General features: G+C 40.3%; 1 protein-coding gene across 5 annotated transcripts in view; it reads left to right on the top strand.

Moving 5' to 3' along the window:
* The window catches only part of cdk14 (cyclin dependent kinase 14), a 240196-nt gene that overhangs the window by 70678 nt on the left and 141856 nt on the right, over positions 1-27662 (top strand). For 4 of the 5 annotated variants that reach the window (XM_004571298.3, XM_004571301.4, XM_004571302.4 and 1 more), the window contains 4 exons: positions 14191-14436; positions 21798-21892; positions 22476-22555; positions 25418-25512. In XM_004571298.3, coding sequence (XP_004571355.1) covers positions 14191-14436; positions 21798-21892; positions 22476-22555; positions 25418-25512 — 516 coding nt within the window. Of the gene's footprint in view, positions 1-13933; positions 14084-14190; positions 14437-21797; positions 21893-22475; positions 22556-25417; positions 25513-27662 lie in introns of those variants that run through there. The other variant, XM_004571300.5, reaches the window with a different exon arrangement.

Genomic DNA, 27662 nt, shown 5'->3' with positions numbered 1-27662 from the left:
CACAAAAACACAGCTTCCAAGCAAAAGCTTTTCTTACCCTGTGTTTGTACCACCACTTTGTCTTAACCTTGTCCTCGATGGATTGCACCCACTAAGACAAGTTTTGTTTGTCCAGGTTTGTAGGGATTACTACCAATACCTGCGCATCAAATAAATCCAGAGCATCAATATTGTCTGTACCGGCTCCTAGAAAGAGAAGTAAGGAATGGTCCCTTCAGTGTAAGACCCTCACCTAGGCAGGTCTCTGACAGCGAACACGATACTTTTATTCAGATGCAAATCCCTGGAGATGGAGTCAGTGGCACATGGTGTGATTCATATCATCAAGTGGCTACAAAGTGAATGTGTTTACTTTAGTGGCACTTGTGCTAATGAGTCAGTGGTAAATGCCCTATTAGACCTGAGATCTGCATCTAGTAATGCTGTTTTGTTATGCTGATTTCAAGTGGACTGTTACATAAAACTGGTTTTTAAATACTAGAGTGCTGCAGAGCAGAGTATGCTAGCGGTCATTAAGGGGCTTAACAATGCCAATAACATGATAGCGCTCTTGTGCGTCAAACACTCTGGTCCAGCCTCCAATACCTCAACAACAGCTAAATGAAGTGCCATGGAAGTTTATGCAAAGATATCCACTGACATTTACTCTTGTTTACTACACAGATTAACTATAAAGTTAGCTGTAACCTTAGTTATGGTACACAGCGGAAGACCAGAGCTGTGTTAGTTGTGTTTGCTGTGTTGGCCATGTTGGGGGATCACGGGGAGAGTTTTGACAAACAGCTGGATAATAATATTATAGTCAGTTGCCAAGCAGATGCTACAAAGATGCGTTACTGAGTATAGAGTAACTGTTGGAGATTATGTATGGGAATTTCAGGAGCAGGACCACGCCTCCAAACACGCTCCTTCCAGCTGTCATCTATATAGGTTCCCCTAGTTCTGCAAGCTGATCATTCTCGTTTACGTGCCCCACCCTCCCTCCCTCCTTCTTCTCCATTCTTCAACTTCTTCACTTCCGTTTAGTACATGGGGATCTGCCAGGCCCGGGAGCCGTCGCCAGTCCCCTTCAAGGCCTTCCCCAAACCACAGCTCAATTCATGTCAAAGCGTTCACTTTTTCCTACTAAAACGCTGTCAAACATAAATGAGGATGTGGGCCCAGCTAGTGAAATATCTTTATTTGTCTACAATATCTAAATGGGTAGAAGTATACAAGTCTTAACAGTTAACTTTACATTGTGTTTAGCTAGGTCAATACTAGTTGAGGAATTCCAGCTCTCTTCCTCAGTGTGTCTTTTCTCCTGTCTCCCTCTAATCACTGCCAGAGGTTTCTTCCTGTTAAAAGGGAGTTTTTCCTCCCCATTCTCTCACTAGCAGTTGTCTAATTGCTGGGGTTTTATCTGTACGGTCGTTGCGTTCCAATATAAAGCACCTTGAGGCAGCTGTTGGTGTGATTTGGTGGTATTTAAACAAAACTGAATTGAATTGAAATTCTCCAGCCTAGATACTCAAATGAGATCAAATGAGTTGAACTGTAACTAAAAAGCACTGTCAATATGGAGAAGCTTTACATTTTCCCTTTGAAAGAAACACAACATTATAACTGACTTAAGTGTTTGTGATAGCCTCCCAGCGTGGCGGTGTACCCAGAATCTGTAATGAATCCTCAGAGCAGCCCTTGTCTTCAGGGAGACAAAATCAGAAAATTGCCACTAGCACTTCTGCATTATAAAAAAGCGAAATGTTGCTCTGCTCATTAAATTGTTTTTATTCTAATTTTATTCTATTACACTCTTGGCTTGGGTTTCACAGCCTTATGTGACAGTGTTTGATGATGAGCGAGGGCTAACGTGCCAGGGCTTAGGAAGGAGCGAAGTCAGAGGGGGGCGGAGGTTGAGGTAAGGAGCTGGCGACGTCACAGCTGTTCTCTTGAGTGACCGAGCACTGTCCTGAAGCTGGAACAACTGGGAAGTGAGCCAATTTAGTCATTTATGTCTCTGGACCTTTCTTTCTCCAGTGTCCCAATCAGAGGCAATGACTGGCTACACTAATCAGGGAGGTAGGAGGGTTGCCTGAGTCATTAACTGGCCAGAACACTTCCTCCTCCAGGAAGGTAACTGGACCTCAGAAGCTTCGGTCATTCTAAGAGACGAGGCTGGTTGGCACTGGTCACTGAACCTGAGATACTGATGCACATGGGTGATATTTGTAAGACATTTCACACAGTGATGCAGTGATAGATGCCGAAGCGTCTTTGCAAAACGACATCTTATAGTTTGTTATTCATTAAGCCTGTTCCCAAGCTTATTCTATAGGACTGCATGACAAATACAAGCAGTAGTTCTAATGTTTCTACAGTAAATTCTAGTATATTCTTAAAGATTATTAGGACACCTAATTAAAACTGAATGTTTGAATCCAGACCAAGTTCAGAGTTTAGTATATTCTGACAGCATTTCATGTTAACATCCATCGACATGTTGAAACACAGTCAGTAAATGCTGTCAAGCAACCAGTGTGATCCTGGACAGACTTCTGCACATCTCTGAAATCGCTGTTATTGGGTTTTTTAATATGAGAGGTCCGTAACAAACATAAACTGTGATATTTAGAGTTTTACCCTCTGTCGTTACGAGCTGAGTAATTAAACTCAGGGTTCTAGTTTCATTATTCATTATAAATTCAGTTTGGGAAAATAATATTACTAATTACTGTTATTACTTTAATAATAATACTTACTTTTATAGTTAGATCCAATGCTTGATTCTCTGCCTGTGCAGTCTTAGAATCATCAGTATTGGAGCTGCCTGTCCGAGTCTATGCTTGTTTTTGACTTTAAGTAGTCCCGCGAGATATTTGTCCATTAGGGCTGCCACAAACGATTATTTTGATAGTCGACTAGTCACCGATTATTTTTGCGATTAGTCGACTAATCAGATCATCATCCATTAGACGTAAAACTACAGCTTATTGCACCAGCAGCATCTGCTCTTATATAACTATCATTAGCTTACAGCTTTAAGTGTTTAAGGTCTGTGCTAACTAAAAATAAAGACAAGATGATAGTTTATTAAATTTTAATGAAATTTGCAATTGTTTTGGTGAAGTTTAATAAACTCCTTGCTATCTAAAATATAACAGGACACTGGAGTATATTCTGGAGCATCTCACACTTCTGATGATCAGCTGTCTGCTTGACGTTTATTCAGCTGTGTAAAAACTATAACTTTAATCTCAGACAAACTGATTTACTCAGGAACAAATAAAATACTAAAAAAAAAAAAAGCCAAACAATAACATTTTAAGTTATCTAAGTGACTCATATATATTTAACCTGAGTAGCGAAAGACAGCGGTGGGTTTGAAAACGATTTGCGGGGAGTCCGGTGTTCTCACGGCGCTAGTGAGCCTAGCCCCCGGCTCGCTAACGAGCTAGTGGGTAACAGATGTCTCCGAAAACGTCGGAGCGCTTTTGAAAATATGTGGTGTCTTGATAAACTGAGCAGATATTTGAGGTTTACACAGCTACATTCTCGCCTGAAAATATGTTAAACGTTTATTTTGTGACCCAGAAAGAATAATAAGAGTAACATTAAAACTAACTAGCTGCTGCCATTGTTGGAAACTGCGCTGGGCCGTGCTATGAATTCTGGGACACAGCTGCTTCTTCTTCTTCTTCTTCTTCTTCGGGGTTTAACGGTAGCTGACATCCTTGTACATGCAATGCTGCCATCTTCTGTTTCAGTCCGTTATTACACTCTTAAATCCTGCCACTTATTCCTGCGTCTTTTGTGATCTTACAAAGTTTCAAACGACGCGTCGACTATTAAATCAGTCGTCGACGATTTTGATAGTCGACGTAATCGTGACTAGTCGACAAATCGTGGCAGCCCTATTGTCCATGATCATTTCTTTGAGTAGTGATGCCATAAATTATGTAGCGTTTGATTTTCCTACATTTTTATCAGGCCAATACTCTGATACAACACATCTTCTGAATGTTTCCATCCTTTTCAGTGTAATTCTCCTTGAGCCTCACAGTTCACCTGTAAATGGAGTTAATTCATAGCTTCTTGTAATTCCTATGCTGTTAAGGAACAAGGTCACATGGATTTAACTGAGAGGTAGTAACTGCATCTTTTTCACTTTCTTCACTTTTCTGAGCTTCACAGTATATTTTCTTGCCAGTCACCTCCTCTAGCTCTACCCACTACAAAGGAGAGAGAAAGAGACACACTGTCTCCAGCATGTCTGCCACAGGGTCTCATCAGGGGTGAGATGCCCAAGACCCTTCACCCACACCAAATTTACTTTAAGGTTGTAAAGTTGGGCATTTTCACCTACAGTAGGAGTTCATGCAAACTGACTGACCTGTACTTCTGTGTGGCCTTCGTTTTTCAAGCATGCCATCTGTTACTCTAATAGCGTCAAAAACATGTATTATTTATTATATTAAATCAAAGCATTGTAAAATTAGATCTCACCTCTTCTTTTACGTGTGCCTGTGTGACTGTTCTGTAAAGTGGGCTCAGTTAAAGGCTAACTTTCATTTGTGATTTCTGCCTATTGCATCGACTGTGCGGATGCTCAGCTGCTGATGTTTCTCCAAAGTCTACTGAGTGCATCTCTAAAACATGTCAACGTTGCTTTGTGTCGTTGAAGTGGAGATTAATGATGTTATGTCTCCCTTTCAAGGACTTACTCAGAAGTAAGTAATATGTTGTCATTGTCTCACCGCTGTGGGATTTCTAGATGTCAAAGCCTGTTGAAGGTGGTCCAAATGCAAGATGAGGTGAAAATATGAGAACTGCAAATGCAGTATGTATCGCTGCAATGAAAAGTCTCTATCTAGGCCATAATTTATCTGTTGGGATACTTTTATTCCACCACGTATGATAATTAAGACTCTCATCCACAATATCTTAGGGCTGGCATTCAAAATGATGAAGACCCACAGCAGATCCATTTGCATGTTTTATTTTTCTGGTGCATTTAATGAGTGCCAGCAGAACTCAAGGATACTGGAAACTAGGTGTGTGTGTGCCAAAAAGGGAGCTGCAATACTTCATAACAAAGTAACTTCTGTAATATGTTAAAACTTCCAACTCAGTATTTTCATACTTGCACAGAGACAGTCTCATCATTTAAGGTTGACCCTATAGGTCGAGCTGTGGGACTGAGTACAGATGACGTGTTGCCTGACTTTGTCTTCATGAAGTGTGTCCACACCATGTGTGGTCACGCTTGGGTAAGGGATGAAGCGGTAGAAGCCACTTTCAGACACCTGCACATGAAGAAAATAAAGTAGTTGTTGAAGAACAAAAAGATGAGTGTCATGGTCCTGGGCCATGTGGGCCCAGTATTCTTAGTTTTCATGTATTTTTGTATTTTGTCCTTTATTTAGGCCATGCTTCCTGGGTTGATCTGTTACGTTGTTCCTTATGTGTTTTCCCTTCGTGACTCTTACCCCCTGTGTGCCCCTCTGTGTATTTATGAGCCCTCGTCTCTCTTTGTGCTTTATTCTATGTTTTCCCCAGCCCGTTATGTCTGCGTTCTCCCCGTGCTCTCTCTCCTCCTGTTTGAACCTCTGTGTACTTCCTGCTTTACTTTGCCCATCTCCCATCAGTGTTACGTTCACTCCTGCCGTGTCTTGTTATGATTATCAGTGTCACCTGTGTTCCCCGTGTGCATCCACTTCCCCTGATCTTCCCTCATGTGTATTTAGTCTCTGTGTTTCGTACAGTCTGTGTCGCGTCGTCTGTGTTCCCACCCTCCGTGTTTCCATGCCCGGTCTATTATATTCCAAGTCATAGCCTTACCTTAGTTTATTCCCAGTTTAGGTTTCTGTTTAGTTATTGCTCTTGTGCTGCCCTTATTCTGGTTTGCTTCTGTTGTATTCATCAGCCACAATAAAAGGCTCGCTTTTGTTTAAGTCCACTTCCTTATCACTCGTGTCTGCACCTGAGTCCTCCACGCACTTTCCACTCGGTCCGTCACAGCGGACCGTGACAATGAGAACTTTAGAGAAAGGTTCAAACCCAAGAAGCAAAGCAAAAATAAACTTTTTGGAGTTTCCTTGGACAGTGTTTAAGAAGACAGTGATAGGAAACCCAGTTCAAACTCCGAATTTCGTACTAAAAATGAAAAAGATGTTTTTCTAATGATTGCTTAATGTGACATTGCAAATAGGCAATACATTAAAACTCAATTTCCACAAGTTTTCCAATTGTTAACACCGAAATCTAGCTTTCCTAACTTCGAAACTTGATGAAGCCACAGTCTTAACTTTGTGGCTAGATTTGTTTGTTAGATCTGTTGTCACAGGGTCATAATTTCTGCATTTCTACAAATGGCAGAAATTGACTTATGAGAAGTCTACCTTTGCAAAAACTGTGCAGGTATTTGATGTTTTTTTTTAATGCTTGACTAACTCCTAGCATGCAGGCCTATGCTTATCGGCTTAAACTATATCACTTTCCACTTCCAATTGCATACTGTATACCAGGGGTGTCAAACAAAAGGTTCAGGAGTCAGAATCTGTTCGGCAAAGATTACAGTTCACTGGACACCTTTAGAAAATCTGATGGAGGGCATAAAGACTACTGTGAAAAGTAGTGAAGCATGTAGGTGCTAAAGAGGGACATGCTCTTTGGGAAGCTTCCTGCTGTTGCCTGATTGTTAGCTTCTGGAGTAGAGGACCATTGTTTGTAAGTTTTGGTGTACTTGGTGGATCAGTAGAAAACTCCAAAGCTCAATTATTAATAGATTAGTGATCGATAACTAATAACTGACCGCAATTGAACAAAGTTTTTTATCTGTATGCAGCCATAGTCTGCTCAGACCACTCAGCTTTCCTGTGGAACCAAAAAGTTCAAGTTGTAAAATAGCTTGTGCTGTTAAAGTCAGAAAAAGTTCACCCTAGATTTCAATTTGCTCTGAAGTACAGCTTGAGGCCAACCTCTGGCTACTGGAAGCAGCAGTTGCCTCATCTGGCACTTGTAAATGGTCAGAGAGGGACAGATATGACTCTTAACTTAAATGTCATCACCCTGACATATCAGCTTAACCTTCAATCAAATCTCCATCTGTTAAACTGCCATTCTTTATTGTGTCATTCCACTGGACCTTTCTGTTCACGCATCTCTATCAGAGTGCCCTCATCCAGGCATAATAGAAAAGCTGCACCAGCTATATTTAGACACACACACACTTCTCGCTCTGCCATTCAAGAACAATGAAACAAAGGCTTGTGTTCTGCAGACAGTGTGGACGGGAGGAGGATGAGAGGTTTTTTCCAGTCTCTCCTCTGGTGTATCATCTTGAGGCCAGAATGATGAGCCCAGGCAAGCCAATAGCCCTTCTTTGTTTCTGCAAAATGGAAATGCATTCGTGCTGTGGGTTGAGCCTCAATGTGAGCCAAGTTTCCATGGTTGATAGCTTTGAGTTAGCACGAGCACACAAGTAGGCTTTATGGCTTATTGGTCTTTTATGGCCTCTGAGGTTCTTGTCATCGTTCAAGCTAATGTCATCAGTAACTACTCCTGTGGAGATGGTTGCATTAGTGTGGTCCTGGCTGCGCTCGTTCCTGCCCTGGATTTTCATCACCGTATGACAACACTACGATAAGATGAATCTTCAGTGATCCCTGTGGGGCAAAGGGGTCAGTGCAGAATAAATTATAGATAGCAAAACAATGTAGTTTGTTTATTTGTCTCTGTGTGTGTTGGTATATCAGAGTGTTGATGGTGGAGGGTAGTAGTGATTAAAGAGGCTGTCCTTCAATAAGAATCGATATGGTGTAATTGCATCTGCGGCGGGTTTTCCCTGTCTTGGTGGGGTGTTCCTGTCTTGGCAACAGAGAAAAGCCAGATGCAGCAAGGCCTCTACATACCGCCGTAAACCAGTCAGTCTGGATGGATGATAATATGTAGCACACTGTCTTTCCCCAAAGCATTTTTAAGAAGTAAATATCGTGGTCATGTTGCCTGCTTACACATCCAGAGGGCACGAAGAAACAATGGGATTCAGTTTGAGTCATGTTTCTGGCCATCTGACAATTCTTTGTGCAGTACTCTTTGTTTAGCCCTGTCCTCATTGCCAACTCATGAGAGAAATACCTCTTTAGCTGCTAAGCTCAAATATATCCACTGCCTATCTGCTGCTTGTTACTGAGCAGGTAGTGTGCAGCTGCCACAGCATGCAGAAATACAACTTTATGAGATTGATGAGACTCATCTGGAGGTTTGATTACCACCTCACTCAGTCCTATACAAGGTTTAGTCAGTATAATTTGGGTCTACATATCTCAAAGCTGTTTGAAATTTGCATCGCATAATCAGCTCAGACAGCTTGCTCCATTTATCTTCCTTTTTTCAATCAAACCTAAATGAAAATGTTAGAAAATAGTATATAATGTCTAGAGTTGTTATCTTCAGCCAAGACAGAGAAAAGTTGAAAGCTAAAATATTCCCAATTAGAAAAGCTTTCACTATTATGTAAATATTATGTGCCTTTTTGTGTTTAATTGTTGTATTTAGGTTGCCCAGGTCTGCGAGGCTGCCCAGGAGAGTTTGCAAGCCACTGTCAAACCCATCTCTACTGTTTTTCAATTTACAGCATGTAGTGCGGTATAGATTCTCTGGTGGGTGAATATGATTCATATGATTCACACATATGATTCAGATGGCCCCGCCCCTCTCTGAGCCTGGTTTCTTCCTGTTAAAAGGAAGTTTTTCCTTCCCACTGTCGCCAAAGTGCTTGCTCATAGGGGGTCATATGATTGTTGGGTTTTTCTCTGTATGTATTATTGTAGGGTCTACTGTGCAATATAAAGCGCCTTCAGGTGACTGTTGTTGTGATTTGGTGCTGTATAAATAAAACTAAAATTGAATTGAATTTGTTACTTGATTGTTATCTGCTGCTGAGTCTCTTTAGCACTGCTAGAATTGCAGCCACTAGAAGAACACCTGTTCAATCAGTAAAATGAGTTTCACTTTGATCTGCTGACACACTAAAGCGAAAATAAACTTCGTTTTAAAGTAAAGTTTAAATATATCCAGTTTAAAATTTTCAGAGCTCTAATGTGCGGCTGCCATGTAAGGAATTAGCAGCAGCCCTGAGAACGCGCTCAGCTTTGAAATAACTTGAAATAAGAAGTTTGTTTTACCACTGTGTGCACTAAATCACAAGAGTCATGATTTTATTCAGCAATAATCGCTCATCTTATTTGCAACACTGTTACATTTTTCTGTTATTTTTAAACATTAGCTCTTTGTTCTTGTGGAAAGTAAAACGCTATTAGATGAAGCCGTGGATAAAACAGGTTTAGGATTTTTAGCAGATCAAAGTTGCTTAATGCCTGACCTTGATGGTTGATATGTGCAGTGGGATATTCTCAGTGCTAGACTTTTCACAGAGCCTCTGTGTGTAATTGCTCAGTGAGTTTGGGATCCACGCTGCTTATTTTAATCTCAGTAGTTTGGTAAGTGACATGTGCAACCAGTGACCGCCAGGACATTTTAGGCTGCTAATTTACCCATGCAGTTTTCCACTTTAGCTGTTAAATGTGATGTGTGATGTGGATTCAGTGTTGAACATTTACTCATTCACTAGTCCATCTATGAATTTCAGGGTCGTGACTGCAATTAAGCAAGAAAGCAGCCTGTGTAATCTGGTCCTGGGCAGCAGTGATGTAACTCACACATGGCTACTGTATTATTTGGGTATTACTCTAATGACAGTTTGTAATGTAGTGAATGAGATGGATTCTTATAATCTGAATGTTTGTTGTAGGGAAAATGTTGAGGAGATGAGATCCGTGTTCAAAAAGCTCTCTGTAGCAGCACATTAATGTGCTTCGTGACACCAGCGACACACACTCTAATAGGGGTGTTTTGTTCCAAACTCTCAATACAAAGTCCGGCAATGAAGCAACAAGCAAGTAAACTGGAGTCAAATTCCTTGTTTGTGCACACAAACCTGGCTAAGCAAAGAGGATTCTGACTCTTGTGCCACACAGGAACACATATAGAATCTGTTTCACTTTTAAAAGAGTAATGCTACTGTCTCTGATGAGGTTTGAACAGCACTTTCTAGGAAACCCAACACACTTAGAGCAGGTGTCCGTGCACATCCTCGGGCTAACTTAGATCATTTACATTGGATGTTTGATCACCAGCACTGGGATAGTTATTCAGATCATTGCATAAGTGAGTAGTGTGGTCGTTATAATAAAGTAAAAATAAAACAAATTCCAGAACAATTAGTGGTTTAACGACGTAGCAGCAAGATGGTTACTTTGTACCTGTGCTGCTAGTTAAATGTTGTGTCAACTGCTGAAAGTGCTTGAAACAAATAGCATTGCCACTGGTTAATTTTTAAATGAGGGCAAGACAGTCAATACCATTGTGCGGTATTCCAGAAGCCTGTAACTTAGTTCTGCATTAACCGTTTTATCCTTCTTTTATTAGTTGGTTTCACTGACGTGCGTGTCCTTCATGCCTTCATGCCTCTGGTTTCTTATAATTCTCTGATGTTGACTTCTTGGAACCTAGACATCTTTAAACAGACACTCTCATCAAATATTGATGCCTTGTAGTGCGATAGGTCCTAAATGACTGCATTTGTTTTTGTTAGTTTAATGTGCTGCTCCAGATGACAACTGCTGTCACTGAGGACATGCTGGATGTGCATGGGACTCAGCTATATTCTCATTACCGTGTGTGACTCCAACCTCCTCATTTCTTTTTATTTTCTCCACATCTTACTCCGGTGTATTACTTGGCCCAGTTTACGCGCTCGTTTGCCTAAACGTGTTCTTATGTCACTCCCTTGCTTGGAGTTTAATTTCATGCTTGAAATCTTCTGAATAAAAGTGGCCGCATTGCTTAACTTTTTTTAAACTGAGCTAATATGAAAAAAGTGATTTTGAATTTGACTGACAAGAAAGAATTGTCTTCAGAGAATCAGTCAAAACTGTAAAATATTTGCTGAATTTGTAAATATTATTTAACTTGCAATTGAAAGTAGGAAAACATCGATCATGGTTATCTGACTTTGTGGAGATGTTGGACTAAATATGTTGCATGTAGGTATGCAATTTTTATGCAATTGATTGAATACTTTATTTAAAGCTGCAGAGGGTTCAGTGTGTGTCAAGTCCAGATGTCAGTTGGTTCATACAGGTTTGAGAATATCTTGTTACCTTTTAAGTGTGATACTTCCAATAATTGAATTTTGATCTCTCGGACTTGAAGCTTTGAAGCTGCACATCCTCTCCACTTTAGAGCTAAAGCTGTTTAGCTGGAAGAGCTACAGTGTGCAGTGAAAGCATCATTATTCTGGGTTGCCAGTGAGATGTCAGTATTGCAGTCGGTGGGGAGATTTGCAGCTGTTGTAACTGACTCGTAATTACTAAAAAATACTTGGTTGGATGGATGGGAGGTGTAATTTAACTTGTAATTACTCAAGTTATCTGGACACCTGCAGGTGGGTGACAAAATGCTTATTGGATTGGTTTGACATTCATCTAAGTGGTGTAAAGTGCTCTCTAACAGGTCAGGAGATTTACAGTATTGGGGTTGCGATCTAGTGACGTTCACAGAATATGAGCCACCTGTATTAACTGATGCTTTAAGGGGACATGCAGACCTACCATTGCAATATTCCAAGACCCTCCCACTGTCTTCGCTGCGTGGGGTAAACATTTTGCTCTTCACTTTAATTTTTCCTCTGATTGTACATCATCATCATTACAGACCTGTAGTTTCGTTTATACAATATGATATCTTAAAAACAGGAATAACTGTTTCACCCTTTGCACTGAGCGAAATTCTTCAGCAATCCATCATGTCTCCACATTTTGCTGATAGAAAAGGAAAAGTCTTCAGAAATAGTTCTCCAGACTTCTTGAAGGACCTTAAAAGGTCTTCTTTGGATGCTGGCTGCCTTTTGTTCTGTTGTCTCTCGCAATGATCCCAGACCAATCCAAGACTGATAGTGTTCCATTATGTGCTTTTCTACCCAGATATGATTTTACTGCAGTGTACTTGGGATCATTGTCATGAGGAAAAATAAAGCAAATGTCATAAAGATGCTCTCTAGATGGTATTATGTGATGGATCAAACTCTGTCAGTACTTTTGAGTGTTTGTAATTCCATCAGTTTTGACAAGATCTCCAACTGCAGCTCCAACCATAACAGAGTTTCTACCATGGCTGTAGACGCTCACTGCCAAGCTTCTCTTCTCAACACCTTCGTACTGACATTACTTAGAGCCCAAAATGTCTTTAAAGTTTGGATTAATCACTCCAAAGCCCTTTTTCCCATTGATTTTTCAATCTACTTCTTGTGTAATTTTGCGTACATCAACCTTTGTTTACCTTCCTTAAGAACGGCTTCTTGACAGTCGCCCTTCCACCAAGACATTTGTGATGAGGTTTCAGCAAACAGTAGGTGCCAGTAAGGGCCAGATTCATTTCTTCCTATTTTGTAAGGACATGGCTTTGAAAATATGTTTACATTAGGATATGTTTCCTTTTGTCCTCTATTTGTCCAGTTTTCCCCAATTTTTTAACCCTTGTATGGTGTTCGGGTCTGTGAGACCCGTGTTCAGTTTTTTTCAAAAGAAAAATTAAACAATTAATTATTTTTTCACGTGTAAATGTGTTGTGTCTTTCCACTCACTCCACTTGATTATTATGGGCAGGGATAGCTCAGTAGGTAAAGTGGTCGCCCCATGATCGGAAGGTCGGCGGTTCGAATCCACTTAACGGCTACCCTGAGGTACCCCTGAGCAAGGTACCGTCCCTACACACTGCTCCCCGGGCGCCTGCTTAGTGGGCTGCCCACTGCTTCACTGAGTGAATGGGTCAAATGCAGAGAAAAACAAGTAATTTCCCCATGGGGATCAATAAAGTATCCATTATTATTATTATTATTATAACTGATTTATTTATAACATTTTATATAAAAGAAAAACGAGAAGCACATTAATTCATAAATGTGATCTAACAAAGGTAAAGGGAAAAAATTAACCATGTTTGCTGTTCATATGTCTTGTAATTGGGATGAAGTAAACATCTGTTGAGTAATTTAACATAAAATTGTTTGATAGTGTTAATTTGGAAAGCCAAAACTCTAGCGGGTCCACCAGACCCATGAACACTGGCTGAGTAACAAAAATACGAACACCACACAAGGGTTAAAGACATACTGTACTGCCTTTCAAGTTTTTCTTATAGATTAGTGTTAAGTGGCTTAAATATTCTGAAAATAGTCAGATACCATGACTGGGCTGAAAATGAGTGGAACACCAGTCCATGTCTCTCTTCGAGGGATAGCTCAAGACTTTTGAACAGTGCTGTATAATGCACCCTGGATCTGGTTTTCAGTAATCTGTGGTAACCTAACCTCCCGATCAATAGCTGCTGCTTTTATATTATTCTTTTATAACATCTTATCACATTAGCGTGACAGGGAAGGGGGCTTGCGCTGTGAAAAAAGCTGCATTGTGTCCAATGAAACCTGGCCCGTGTAAAGAGCAAACCAGTGAGCTGCAAGACGACTCCTCCTTGTGTTTTAGAGTAATTAGAACTTCTTCCTGCTGCGGAGTTCAGACCTAAATATTTAATCTTGAATGGAACCGTGGCAAAACATGTCATGCTGCCTGGGTCTTTTGTGTCTCGTACACACAGTCCGTGGTGGCAGAGCAGCTGCTAAGGCGCTTTTTGTTGTAAATAGTTGGTGAGTACTGGGGGCTGTGCCCGGTGGGCGTGTTGGAGACATTCTGTAGCATGTCTGCACAATTGTCTGAACGCGTAGATGTGTGTCAGAGATAAGGTGGGACTGTGTGTATGCGCAGTCTAGGGACAGCGGCAGCAGCCGGCAGCGAGTGCATGTGCAGCAGAGCTGACGGAGGCTGGAGCTGTTTTGATCAGAGAAAAGAGAGATGGAGATAAAAAGGCTCTCATCCTAGCAAAGAGGTAGCAGTGAGGCTCTACAGGGAGGGAAGAGACCCAGGCTGACAGAAAGATGAAAAACAGGCAGGATCTGGATGACAGTCAGTTTTTTGGCTGAACACTGGTAATCGCAGATGGACTATTTTTTTTCCCTCTTAATGCTCACATTTATCTTCACCCTCCTTTCTTCACTTCACTTCTCTTCTCCTTCCCCTTCCCCTCTTTTGACAGATATGTGTCACAAAGATGTCCACACGCAGCTGCCAGGGAACAGACTCTGTCATCAAGCCCCTGGACACCATCCCTGAAGACAAGAAAGTGAGAGTTCAGCGCACGCAGAGTGGCTTCGACCCGTTTGAGAAGCCCGCCAGTCAGGTGAAAAGGGTCCACTCTGAGAACAATGCCTGCATCAACGCCAAGAGCTCAACTGCTGGCAAAGAGTCCCCCAAATTGCGCCGCCACTCCAGCCCTAGTTCTGTAAGTGCACCTCTCCAGCAGCATAGAAAACAGCACAGTATAGTGTCGAAGAACCAAATGCACAACTTCTAATTTTTTACACCCTTGAATATCAAAAACTTTTGGACATTAGCCTTAATGAGGGGCTGAGTATACGTGGCAGTTTGCACTCCTTTTAGCTATTTCGACAGGAGGAGGATTATAACTTGTTCAAAGTGGTGATAATTGGCTCCACATAACAACACTGATTTATGTTACTGTACGAAGTTTGAAGTGCTGTTCAATATTAATGAATCCCATTGCTTAAGAATCTAATGCTAGGGTGTTAGTCTTACTTATGTATTCACCAAGGAGCAACCAAAAAATAAGGAAACTAACTTCTCAGGAGTAGGCACGGAAAATTAATGGGTGTAGTGTATCAACGTATCATATTGGAACTTTCATTTAACATTCATGCCTAATGATAAAAGTTGTACATGCATCAAGCAAGTCACCTGTTAAAGATGCTAGCAAAATCAGCGATTGGCCTTCCTGGGAAGAATAATTGTGTTCACTTTTAGTTTTAAAAGTAGAAATTCGTTACGTTTGGGGGCTTGTCTGGGATCATCAGCGGTAGAGACATGGACCTCAATTAATGCACAACAGTTAAGTGGCGCTGTTCATTAATAAACAAAAATACTTAGTTGACTGACAAGCATTTCTGTTAACAACTTACGATGAGTGTTTAAACATCTACTGCAGCTGACTGGTCATATGCATACCTAGTTGTAGTGCAGGCTCTAACCAGCCAAATACAAATATGGTGAAAGACTAGTGTGGATGCAGGTGCAGCAATGTCAATTGACTTTAAAATAGAAGAAGATACTGTAAATTGATCATTACAGTGGGTAGTTACCCTTTTTTATCTGATCACAGCCTGCTAGACTCATCCTAATGGCTAAAACTTCATTATCTTGCGTTGTGAAGTTACACAATATGATTGTTATTGTCCTATGACACCTTCTGATAATCAGTGACACCTGCTGTCAGAACAGTGTAGTGAGAAAAGCTACAATTTGTGCTCTTATTAATTATGCATGCACTGAAAGAGCAGGTTGTTAATAACAGAATAATCCGTGAGCAAAGGCTCTCTTATAGAATGGTTCAACTCCAGTGAAATCAAACTTGTCAGCGCGGTGACAGTGGTCTGATCTCCTTTCGGAGAAAAGCCTGATTAAGCAAGACTTCACATTTCAAAGCCACCATCGTCAGAGGTGTTGATGATAAAGTGTCTGTTTGATAAATAGTGGGTTAAGAGTCAGTCAACAATTGTGCCAGTGTTGTCATGGAAACACAGTTAGTAGCTTGTAGATTGTTTTCTTTTGCTCATAATTAATCACTTTATATTTGAAACCACGTTGTGCTCGTCTCTTATTAAAAGATTGGTCACCATCCACACCTCAAAAGAAAATTTAGTGAAGAAGAGATTCCTGTTTGTCAGGCTCTGCCCATACACCACCACATACAACAGGTTGTATGTGGTGGTGTTGCTTCAGTCTGATGAACTCAGACTGAAGCAACTGAGGTAGGGCCAACCTTCACATACAAGTAAATATGTCTTGCCTTATCGTCATCTAAATAACAGAAAGTGAGTCTAAGAGGATGTTGACATGCTTACAGAGTGAAGTGGCATAGTTCAGTCATAGTTGGACTTTTAACAGGAAAGTTAATAAAAAGCTGTATAAAGATAAGAGCATGACTGCAAACTAAAGACAAACAAAACAATCTGTTTATAGCTGACAGATCTCTCTATGTGTCTATCTGTTCTTTGCCTATCCTAACATTCTTCAAATGTAGCAGGTGTACTAATGGGACAGTAAGTCAGTAAGTGCAGCTGTGAAGCATGTTGCTGTTAGGGAATCAGATGCAGTCAGAGGGAGTAGCATGTTACTGCTCTAACATGCTGCAACATACTCCACTGTTCAAAGCCTCAAGGGCTCCTGCCGAAATGTTTTGTAGTGGAACGATGGGAGCCAGTAGACATTCCAGGCTGTGGTTGTTAAGGTAGTCCTCTAATTTTGGGACCTATCCTCTTTGCAACACTAACTGTTGCCGTGTTTTTCATTCTTATGAGCTGATGCACTTCCCCTGATATTGTCGCCACATCACTGCTAGTCTCTTTCTGAAACATGATCTACGACTTATGATTGGCACAGTTTTAGGAACAACAATTCCTTCTAGGAACAGATCTTTATACTGAGTAAATATGATAAATGGAATGGTTACAAAGTTAAGTGCCCAAATGAGATCTTAACTCCTCAATATGGAACAATCTCTTGTCCTATCAGGGTACAAATGCTAATTGATGTTAATGCTAATTAATGCCAAGAAAAGCGATGAGTACTCTAGCCTACAGCTTTACTATGATAACAGGGAGATATGCATCCCCAACATTCACAACCAGTGTTGGTCAAGTTACTTGAAAAAAGTAATCAGTAACTAATTACTGATTACTCCCCCAAAAAAGTAATCCCGTTACTTTACTGATTACTTATTTTCAAAAGTAATTAATTACTTAGTTACTTAGTTACTTAGTTACTTTTTAAAAACACGATTTACAACCTGAAGAGGTGATAAAGTGATAGATCTTTCAGCCCAATTCTACTTTTTCTACATAATCCATCATACAAAATGTAATCAAATGGAAAAGTCTCTTTTTTTAACTTGTTTTATCAGTTTTAATCTTTTAACTTTATGCATCAAGCAAAACATTTAATTATATGCAACATTCTCTGACTTGAATAAATTAGTTTAACATTTAAACCTATTTTCTACACATTCCAGCACATAAAATAAAATATTTTTTGTGTTTTCACTCACTCTTTCAAACAGATGCAAGTAAAACACAGCAGAAAATAAATAAAGTCAAAGACTCAGCAGTCCTTTTGCTCTATTTTCACCTGTAAAGCAGGAGCAGGGTAGGCGGAGGGTTACCCTGGTGCAGGTGTGCTGCGGTCAGTTGAAGAATCCGCGCGAGTGTCTCTGTGAGTTTCCCACACGTCGTAGCTACTCGGTGCTTGCTCGGAAGTTTAGGGGTTTTTTTCGCTGTAAAAAGAAGTTTTCTTCCCACGCACGATGGACGCTAATGTTTTTGTCACTTTTTATGGAATCAAACTCAAAGTAAGGTCAGTACTTCCACGCTTTAAACGCTGCACGCTCATACTCTCTCCCACAATCGATATACGATCCATTGTTGATCTGCACACAGCTGCTGTCACCAACGTCACTGTCGTGAGACATTCTCGCAAAAAAAATCACGGTTTTAGTAACGCAGTAACGCAGCGTTCCTACGGGAAAGTAACGGTAATCTAATTACCGATTTTGCAATAGTAATCCCTTACTTTACTCGTTACTTGAAAAAAGTAATCAGATTACAGTAACGCGTTACAAGTAACGCGTTACTGCCCATCTCTGTTCACAACACTGGAAATTGTTGTGAATCTCATGAGGCAACAACACGACTGGCTCTTAAGTTTATTGGTTCGGCTGTTGATTGATCGTTTTTTTGGTGATCATGGGTGGGTCAACCGCCTTTATCTTTACCATTCTTACATGTAAAATAGATTTCTATTCAGGATTCTATGAGTTAATATTTAGTTTTGGTTGCTGTTATCATGCAATTGTAATAAAAGATTTTAGGATTTAGACAACTTCGAGCTAACAGTATGGTATGTCTCTTCTAGTGTCAATGGAAATTAGTTCAATTCAATTCAATTGTATTTATATTAGAGATGGCACGATACCACTTTTTTATGTCCATCTCTAATTTATACAGCACCAAATCACAACAACAGTTGCCTCAAGATGCTTTATATTGTAAGGTAGACCCTACAATAATACATACAGAGAAAAAACCCAACAATCATATGACCTCCTATGAGCAAGCACTTTGGCGACAGTGGGAAGGAAAAACTCCCTTTTAACAGGAAGAAACCTCTGACAGAACCAGGCTCAGGGAGGGGCCCATCTGCTGCGGGTGTACAAAATAACTCAAAATGACTGCAAAGACATACAAAACAAACAGAAATGCCACAGGAATACTACAAAGAAGCTATTTGTTGAATGACAAATGAGTTTGAGTGCATTATGCATCTCTAAAATATTACAGCCTTTGAGATGCTGTCAAAGAACCACTTTCCGTCAGCATTTCTGTTGCTCTGCGACGCTGCTGGCTTTTCTTCTTTATTCCTTCGTCAAAGAAATTTGCCAGCCTGTATCTGTTCACATGCCTAATTGAAGACTGCATACAAATAACACAATTTTCTTAATCATGCAAATGAGATTTTAGGTTTTTATACATATGTGGTTCTTTTCAGAACCATAGAAGAAAAACGGCACAGAATGCGAAACGTTTAATGAATGTGCACACAGATAAGATTTAATGAGTGTAATACGAGGCTTGACTGATTGCCTGCCAACATCGCTGTGAGAAGCTAATGAATTGTTTCAGCCCTGATTATGAAATTGTGTTATTTGTGCCGTCCGTGGTCATTTGGCTCAGGCAAACAAACCCACTTGATCTCAAACATTTCAAGTCCTTAATTAAAAAAAGATGGATAGTGGCTAATCTCTGGACCATCAGCCTTCAGAATCCCACTTCTAAATTCTGGACCTGTGTCTTTTGTTTCTTTGGCTTTTGTCCTATAATTTAAATAAATTGCACAGGCTCTGGGATGGCATACTATATGTTCTGTAGGACATGGCATTTAAAATTTCTAGAAATTTGGATTTGTTCTATAAACCACTATCCCCCATCAGAATCAGTCATTAACGGGCTTTAACAGTCGACCTCAGATTAGGCTAATGGAATTTCGTTATATCACAGTTACAGCACATGGCAAAATAAAGTTCATGTTAACTTAATGTCAGAATAACTGCTTACAAAAGTGACTGTGTTGTAAAACGGGAACACACTATTAAAGATTATATGTGTCTTTAACCATTTCAGATCAAAATCTGTAGACTACCCTGACTCAGAGCAATTGTCTAATGGCCTCATAATGTTGTGCTTTCCCCCTTCTTGTCATAAAAGTTGACATTGTTAGAGCAGAAAACCAATGAAGTAAAGATACAGATGAATTAAAAGATTCATATGATAAGCAGACTGACACCAGATTAATAACGGATTTAAAGGTGAAATTTTCTTACTTCTGGATTTGTGATTAATCCACTTATGCAGACCCAGCTGATATCTAGTAAACCCTCAGCTTTAGGGACGTTAAGGCGGTTGCATGCTTTGGCCAAGTGATGATCCAGCTCTGACAACTGCGTAATATTTTGGTACCAATGAACTCCCCCCACCAGTTATTCCTAAAAGAGGATGCAGTAAGGCAAATGTAAAGTGAAAGTGGTTCATGCAGAACACTAGTAGAAAAAAAGACTAGTTCTGTAGTCATGAGCCTTGCTGGGAGAGGTTCTTCAGGCCACCTTACTGTCCAACTCAATTGTTTCACAGATAGAGCTTCACTTCTTCCTTGATCCCAGGGGGAAGTCTGATTTGTTTAGAGAAGCCCTCAGAAATGCTGAGCTTATTACTGCTGCAAGGATAGTGAGCTAACAGGAGGGTGGCTGGAAAGCAATGAAGACAGTGCAGATGTAGCAAATACTGCACCATCATTTAGGGATTTCCTGAAAGCATGGGATTTGGTTAAAGATGCATTACAAGGGAAGATGGTTGCATTGTGCTTTCAGGGCCATAAAAGCTACTGATGCTTCACTGACTCTAAGCAGGTTTTCAGTCCCTGTTGTGTTCATGTGTTAAAATTATAGAAAAAAGGACAGTTTTCTTCTGAAAGAACATTTTCTTAAAGCAACGCTTAAAGGGATTTGAAGACTAGAACATTAAGTATGTTTGTGCTTCAGGACCTTAAAGAATGGTACCTGAATAGCCTCCAGTGCTAAATCATCTTCCAGGCACTCATGGCTTGGGATTCGTCTGACAGATGTAACCTCAGCTACATCGGCACACTGTTAGTCAGTGCCCGGATCCCCAAGTTTTAATTGGCAGAAAAAAATTACATAATGACGGATACAACCATATGACAGTGCCCCACAGCTTGAGGCAAAAAGCCTCGATGAACAAAGCAAGTTAATAACCAGTCTCTTGATACCTGTTATCGCTAACTGCTGTTTCAGGTTTGACCTGAAACCTATAGTTTTGATTTCTGCAGTTTTGTTCAGACCATAGACAAAGAATGTGAAAGGTCTCCAACTGTTAGAAAAAACAGAGGCTGGACAGTCAACATTATTTCGACCGCGTGCAATGAACTTGTGGTCTCACTGAAACGGTTGCTTCGAAGACCGGAAACATGTTTGTGTCAACTCGCGGTCAGTTGCTTTGTGTGTTAAAATGTTGATAAAGTGGCAATGGGGACAAGTTGGCAATTGCAATGCGATGCACCGACTGTGATAACTCAGCAAAGCTCATAGATTTGAAACAGAAAATGAGAAATTTCTTCACAGATCTACAAAATAGTTGTTGTGGTTGTAAAATGACATTTGGCAACCTTTCTTTTAATATAGGTATGTTATCAGAGTACAAGCAGCTGGCAACCAGGTGAATCATGCTGCCTATTGCAGAGATAGTTGTGCTCACTGGTGCGAGCTGACTAAGACTGTATGCAATGCGGTGGCAGTCTGTCTGCATTTAGAAATCAGTTATTCACAAATCCTCACCAGCCTGTCTTAGACGCAATCGCCTTGCAATCGAAAGTGGTTACCAAGAGGTTGAGGGTCTCGCATGCCTAACCTCACCACAACTATTTGTGAAAATGTGAAAATAATTGGATTTTTCTTAGTCACAAGGAGGTCGCCATCCTACTCCTCCTCTTGGGTGACTGAGCGAGGGGGAGGTGATCCACATACTTGATTGGCACGTATGCTTTCGTCAGAGCTACATTTAGTTATCAAAGCACTTTTCCTCATCACTGACAACAGCAGATGTTAGGACAGCATCCAGTGAGTTGAAGTTTCAGAGCTGACTTGTTTCCCCTTTCCTAGCAGTTAGCTATGAATATGCTCACTTCTGTGCCTTCTTCTCTTCGAGCCACAGTTATTTCTTTCTCTGTGAAGTGCTGAGATGGTGAAAAGTGTCTAAAAGTTATCAGCTGACAATTAAATGAAAAGGAGCTCTTACAAGAAGAGACTTGGTAAAAAAATTCTCTCTCCTCCTCCCAACCGACATTACACCTCCTCGATGATACAGCAGGGAGCCTCCAGATTTTAATATCTCTCAGACACTTGTAAATGTGTTCTGTGAAATCCTACGAGGCGCCGCTTTTCTGGGTTACTGAACTCACCCTCTCATTTTGCCTTTTCATATCTCTTTCTTTTTCTTCCCGCAGCCCACCAGCCCCAAATTTGGAAAGGCAGATTCCTATGAAAAGCTGGAGAAACTGGGAGAGGGTTCATATGCTACAGTTTACAAAGGAAAGAGCAAGTAAGTAGCGTGGAATCACTGTCTAATCCAGTTACTCTTCTTTATAGTTGCTAGAAATCACTCATGGATGCAGCGAATATTACATTTAATTATACGAGAGCATTGCTGTGTGGGAAGGAAATAATTCAATAGGTTTTATGTAAATAATATTTCTTGTCTGCAAAGCTGTGCACCTCACAAATGCAATGTAATTTCCTTTATTTTAATCACTATAGGATGAATGTATTTATGCCATGATTCAATAGTCTTCGTTCACATTTCATGGTTTGCCGCTTTGCTTGCAAGTTTTGCTAATTAAATTCTTGAAAATGTACAAAACTCCAAAGACTCTAATCTTCTCAGTAATGATGTTATTTGGCGTCACTCTTAAACTACAACAGCTTTGATTGGTGAGCTTCATTCAGTTGTAATCCCTTCGCCTTGTACCCGCGTCTCACTCCACTGCCGCCAAATTACATTTCTCTGGCTTAAATATCCTCGCTGTTCTCTGGCTTCACTCATTTTAAGAGTTTTCCTTTATTGTCGCAAAAAAAGAAACTCGATCAGTTTAGTATACATTGTGTGTGCTTCATGTTGCTGCCAGGGTGAATGGAAAACTAGTGGCTTTGAAGGTGATTCGACTACAAGAAGAAGAAGGAACACCCTTCACAGCCATAAGGGAAGGTAAGACGTTTACGTGCATAGAGGCACAGATACCATATTTTTCTTTCTATATTAATAGTTTCACTTTCTGTCTTACATAAGCTACTTTAATATCACTACGAAAACAGCTCAATATCTCAGTTCAGCCCAGAACTGCAAGTGGTAAGGGCAAGGCTGTGTCCTCATATACCTCAACAGTCATAAACTGTAAATATCATGAAATAGGGAGTTTAAAACTCCAGTCAGTGTTAACTTTCCCTACCTGATCAGAAACCCTTTAAACTGTCTGTGTGGAACTAAAGAAAGCAGATGAGTTTAAATACCTGGGGACAGTCATCCAAAGCAATGGACAGGGAGCATATGGAAGAGGGCCTGGAGAAGTGGCGGCATTGTCTGGAGAGAAGAAGAATAAAAGTCAGTAGAAGCAAAACATTTGAATGAGAGAGCGAGACCGGTGTGTGGTCACCCATCTGAAGCAATGGACAGTGCACAAGACAGGCGAAGGCTAAGATGGTTTGGACATTTACAGAGGAGAGAGAGTGGATATGCTGGGCAATGGAGGTTAAAGATGGACCTACCAAAAAAGAACCAAAGATGGAGACTACAGAGGAGATTCATGGGCGTGGTGAACAAAGACATGCAGACAGCTGATTTGGTTACTGATCCAGTCTGGTGGGAGCAAAAAAAATGCTACTACCATTTGGACATCTCTTAGTCCTCTAATAAGAAGAAATCTGTTCAGTGGATCAAGGCTAATTTGTACTTTTCAGCATTCACTCCTAAAACGTATTTCAGTGTAAGGATCATGTGTTTGGTGGATCTCTGGTGCTTGGGGGAGTGAGCTCTGCTTGAACAGGACTGGAGATGGGATGTCGGTTCTTAGCTGAACCAAGACATTGGAAAAACTCAAAGTTCGCTATTAGCTAACAGGTATATAATGTGAATTGTCTTGTTACAATATGAAGTGCTTAACTTACAGCTTGTAGGGTTTAAAATGATAAACTTTGTCCTGTATGTATAGAAGTTCAGAGCTCGTCCTTGCTTGGCTTGGTTTGTCCTGTCACTTCGTTTTACAGACTCCACTGAAAGAAGATACAGTCACCTCCACGGGAGGAACTGGTATTTAAATTTAGATGAGAACGTGATGCTGTCTGTTTGATCTGCTTATGATCCAGGTCTGCTAAAGTAAGAGCTAGACTCCTCACAGACACAGTTAAAACTCTCCCTATGAGAAGATCAGAAAGGTAATTTGAAATTGAACTAATTCAGCAATTACTGAGCAGTGAGCTTAGAGCACAGATATGTGAGCGGCATTACAGACTGCTGCTGAATAAAGTAATGCACACAGAGTATAAGACAGCTGTGAGTGTGTGTTCGTGCAAAAGTCGACACACTCGAGCCATTACCACCGATGTGTGTGTGAGCAGGGAGAGAGGGGGTTGGATCTTCAAACTGGTGACAGGATCTTTGAGGTATCAGACTATAGCTTTAACTTCCTGCTGAGAGGAGCCTTGCCTTTGATCTGCTTATGTGATTTTGTGTTTTTTACCTTCAGGTACTCATACAGAATGAATATATTGATGAGACCTTATCACTTACTGCCTCTCAGAGGTTCTGTCTGTCCCCTGTGTCCTTGGAACAGAACTTTTTGTTTGCTAAATGAATCAGTTTGTTAAATGTCTGAAAATTCCATTTATGCTATATAATAAAAATGAAATACTTTAAATTCAACTAAAATACAATGATATTTTAACTTAAAGAGTATATAAAGGACAGCATACAGTCATCAACTCTGCTGACCTACCTAGCTAGCTTTAGCAGGAAGCACGCTGTTATTTTTCCAATTTAACATAAACTGACAACATGAGCTTTCCCCCTTATTTATATGGAAGGGAATACTAAATGACCAAAATCTGAGCTCCTCAGAATTTGTTGTGCATTTCAAGGTGATAAGTAAAAAAAAAAAATAAATTAAGAACAGCTTAAACGTAGCATTAGTTTTAGCTAGCTCTGGCTAGCTTAGAAGCTAACATTCCTAGAGTAATATAGCGCACTGATTTAAGGTAGAATATTATCTCTTTAATGTGTAGTTAGCATTTTTTTCTTTTAGAACTAGTCTTATACTGACAAAAGTTGGGGTAATTTGCATGCGGAGAAAATTTGTCACTTGTTCCAGTTGGGTTGAATTTCTTGTATTAGCCCCTTTCATTACTTAGTGCTTCCAGTGGCTACAGGCCAAGCAGTTTTGTGGTGATAATCTAATGCCAGCTTTTATGCAAAAGCTCTAATTTGATGGAACTGCTTTTAGATTGAAAACCAGCATTGGTTGAAAAAAGTAAATTAGAAGCTCGTAGAAGTCGTTTGCTGTGTCTGAGATTTTTTGTAAGGTAGTTCAATCTGAAATCAGAATATCTCGTATTAAATGTTAAAAAAGTAAACTTGTTCTTTTTGTTACTAAATTAACTTGACTGTGATGTCAAAGCTATAAAATGTCCCCACCAAAAACTGAAAATGTGTCGTGTATTATTTGCACAATGCTCACCGTGCTCTATTCAAGCTGTGACTTCGATCAAGTAATGTAAATGTGCTCATCATACCCAGCCTCCCAAGTAAGACTCTTTAAGCTTCGCCGCTGTAACGATTTGATCATCTTCCCAGCATATCTCCCTCCTAATTAACAATAAGTCTTACGTCATGAACATGTTGACAAATGAGTGTGAGAACTTTGAGTAGTAAATCCACCCCGTGTTTTCTCTTTGTGTTTTAATCTTTTCCTGATCCCCTGTATGTGATGAGAAATTCTAATAATGCACATAATGAAAGCATAACACAGTTCCCTGGTATCAACTCTCTGCCTCTTTCTGTTCGGTTTTGTTTCTGCAGCATCTCTTCTGAAAGGCCTGAAGCATGCTAACATTGTCCTCCTTCATGACATCATCCACACCAAGGAAACCCTAACTCTGGTTTTTGAATATGTGGTGAGTCTGCACACTGAGATCACCCATTTGGGCTCTTTACGGGGGGGCTGTGGAGGTTTAAAATTAGATCAAGAATCTGTTTTTAGCATTCAAAAGAAAACATTTTCAAAGAACAGAGGTCAGCACTTATGTGTTTCTTTAGTTTGATTGATTTGATCCCAGTACATCCTTGCTGATTGAGTTTCAGTTTTTAATACTCTCCCGCTAGAAACATGAGCTGTAGATATTTTGATTGGCATACTCTTAGTTTTAGGGCACTTGAGGAATGTTAAAGCAGCTAGGGCTTTTTCCGTTCTTTGCTCCATAGGATGGCAGCCAGGTCCACCACAGCCTGGTCTGTCTGTGCCTGCAACAGGAAGCCAAGCGGGCATTTTATTGGAAGGTCATGGTTTTAGCATGTTTCCACAACTGTCCTGTCAAATACTGCGGGCACAAATAACAGAAATAATATTCTGTTGATGCATTTATGGCCAGTGGAAATGCTCTGACTCGGCAACACTGTTAAAGCCAAGTAAAGGAAGGTTACTTACCAGAAACCTCTGGAACAGCACAGTTTACCAAATGATGATCATTAGATTAGCCGAAACAAACTGACTTACCCACAAAAAAAGCAACAGCATTAAGTATCTATTAATGATGGCACATGCCAAGGCAAATATTTGCTGGTGTGACAGTCGTTTGTGGTCTTTATCTTTAAATGGGCAGGTGAAATAATATCTGAGCTGGAGCATTTCCAGGGTCGTGAGGGCGATCTACTTAAGATATTTTTGTTTGTTTGGAGAGTGAAAGACAAATCGTGACAGAGTGATGTCTTGTTGAGCCAACATCAGATACTGGTGGGACAAACCTGTTTTGCCAAAACCATGAGTAACAGTGTAGACAGGGCAGAACAAATGTGTGCATCTAACTTTACTGCACCAGGAGATTACCCTATTTTTCCCTATTTATAAAAACCTTTTAAAGAATTTAATTTGTTCTGATAAGATCTCGTCTCCTATTTTTCATCTCATTTTAATTTGTTGATGAACGTTTTATTTCATTTTATCCAAGTTTTTGTCCTTGTGCTTCAGGGTTAGTTTTTTTTTTTTTTTTTAGGGTTTTTTAGTTTTTGCCTTGTTTTCATCATAAAAAAAACATGTTGACAAAAACATTGGCAAAAATTATTGGTCCACAAAATTCACACTGGGTTCCAGTCACAATCTCATGCTGAGTAATACTGGTACTTCTAGTGGACTGGATACTTAGGAGGTAAAATATGTCAGTGATCATTTTTCCAAATATGGATAACTGTAGTCAACAAAAAACTGATATTTTTCTTGTACTTATTGGCATGGCTTCGTTCTAGCGACATCAAGACCCCGTCGCAGCAAAGAGACTTTAGTTGTGACGGGGTCAGTGTCACTGATAGTGTCCCAAGACTTCATTGACAACATATTGCAGAGATTTTCATATATGAGAGAGGCAAACGTCCAAACGCGTGTCAGCCATCAGCTGATGCAAGATTGCTTTGAGAAAAGCTTATCTGCCAGAATTCCGGCTGACCTCAATTACATCACCTACACCAACCGTTTAGTGTTTAGTTGGGAAGCAACCACACTGCCAGGAGAAGTAAAAGAAGCAGACATGACAACCTCCTTATAAGTATGTTAAACTGAAACTAGCTACATACTTGTAAGGATTGGTGACCACATCTGTCACAGTTACAGGATTATTCCACTGACAGTATTGTTTCATCCAACTGAACCGACTGGACTTCTGCTGCCTGTCCAAACAAGTTCAAAGAATAGTATTCAAATGTTGTGCAGCAAGGGCCAAAATAACTTGATTAGGACGTTTTTCTAATTAATAAGGAAAGACTCCAGTGTCTACAGAGGGAATAGAGTAGGAGTGTACTACAAGGATAAAAAGTTTTCAACGCAGTTTTGGACAGATCTGAACCCAGGTTGTTCAGAACAGTCTCATCTTGTCTTACCCTTTACTGTGCACCAACTGACAGCAGCTTCTGATGGGCTCATTTATATTCATGCTGCGTGAGGCCAGATCGCTCAACCAGCTTACTCAGCTTTCCTTCTCTACTACATTTATTAGACTGGGGATGGTGGAATGCCCCCTGTTGGTAGATTTGACACATGTCAAAGGGTTTGGCTTCT

The sequence above is a fragment of the Maylandia zebra genome, linkage group LG11, assembly GCF_041146795.1.
Source record: "Maylandia zebra isolate NMK-2024a linkage group LG11, Mzebra_GT3a, whole genome shotgun sequence".
Classification (NCBI taxonomy): Eukaryota; Metazoa; Chordata; class Actinopteri; order Cichliformes; family Cichlidae; genus Maylandia; species Maylandia zebra.
This window is presented reverse-complemented; position numbering and strand designations above follow the sequence as displayed.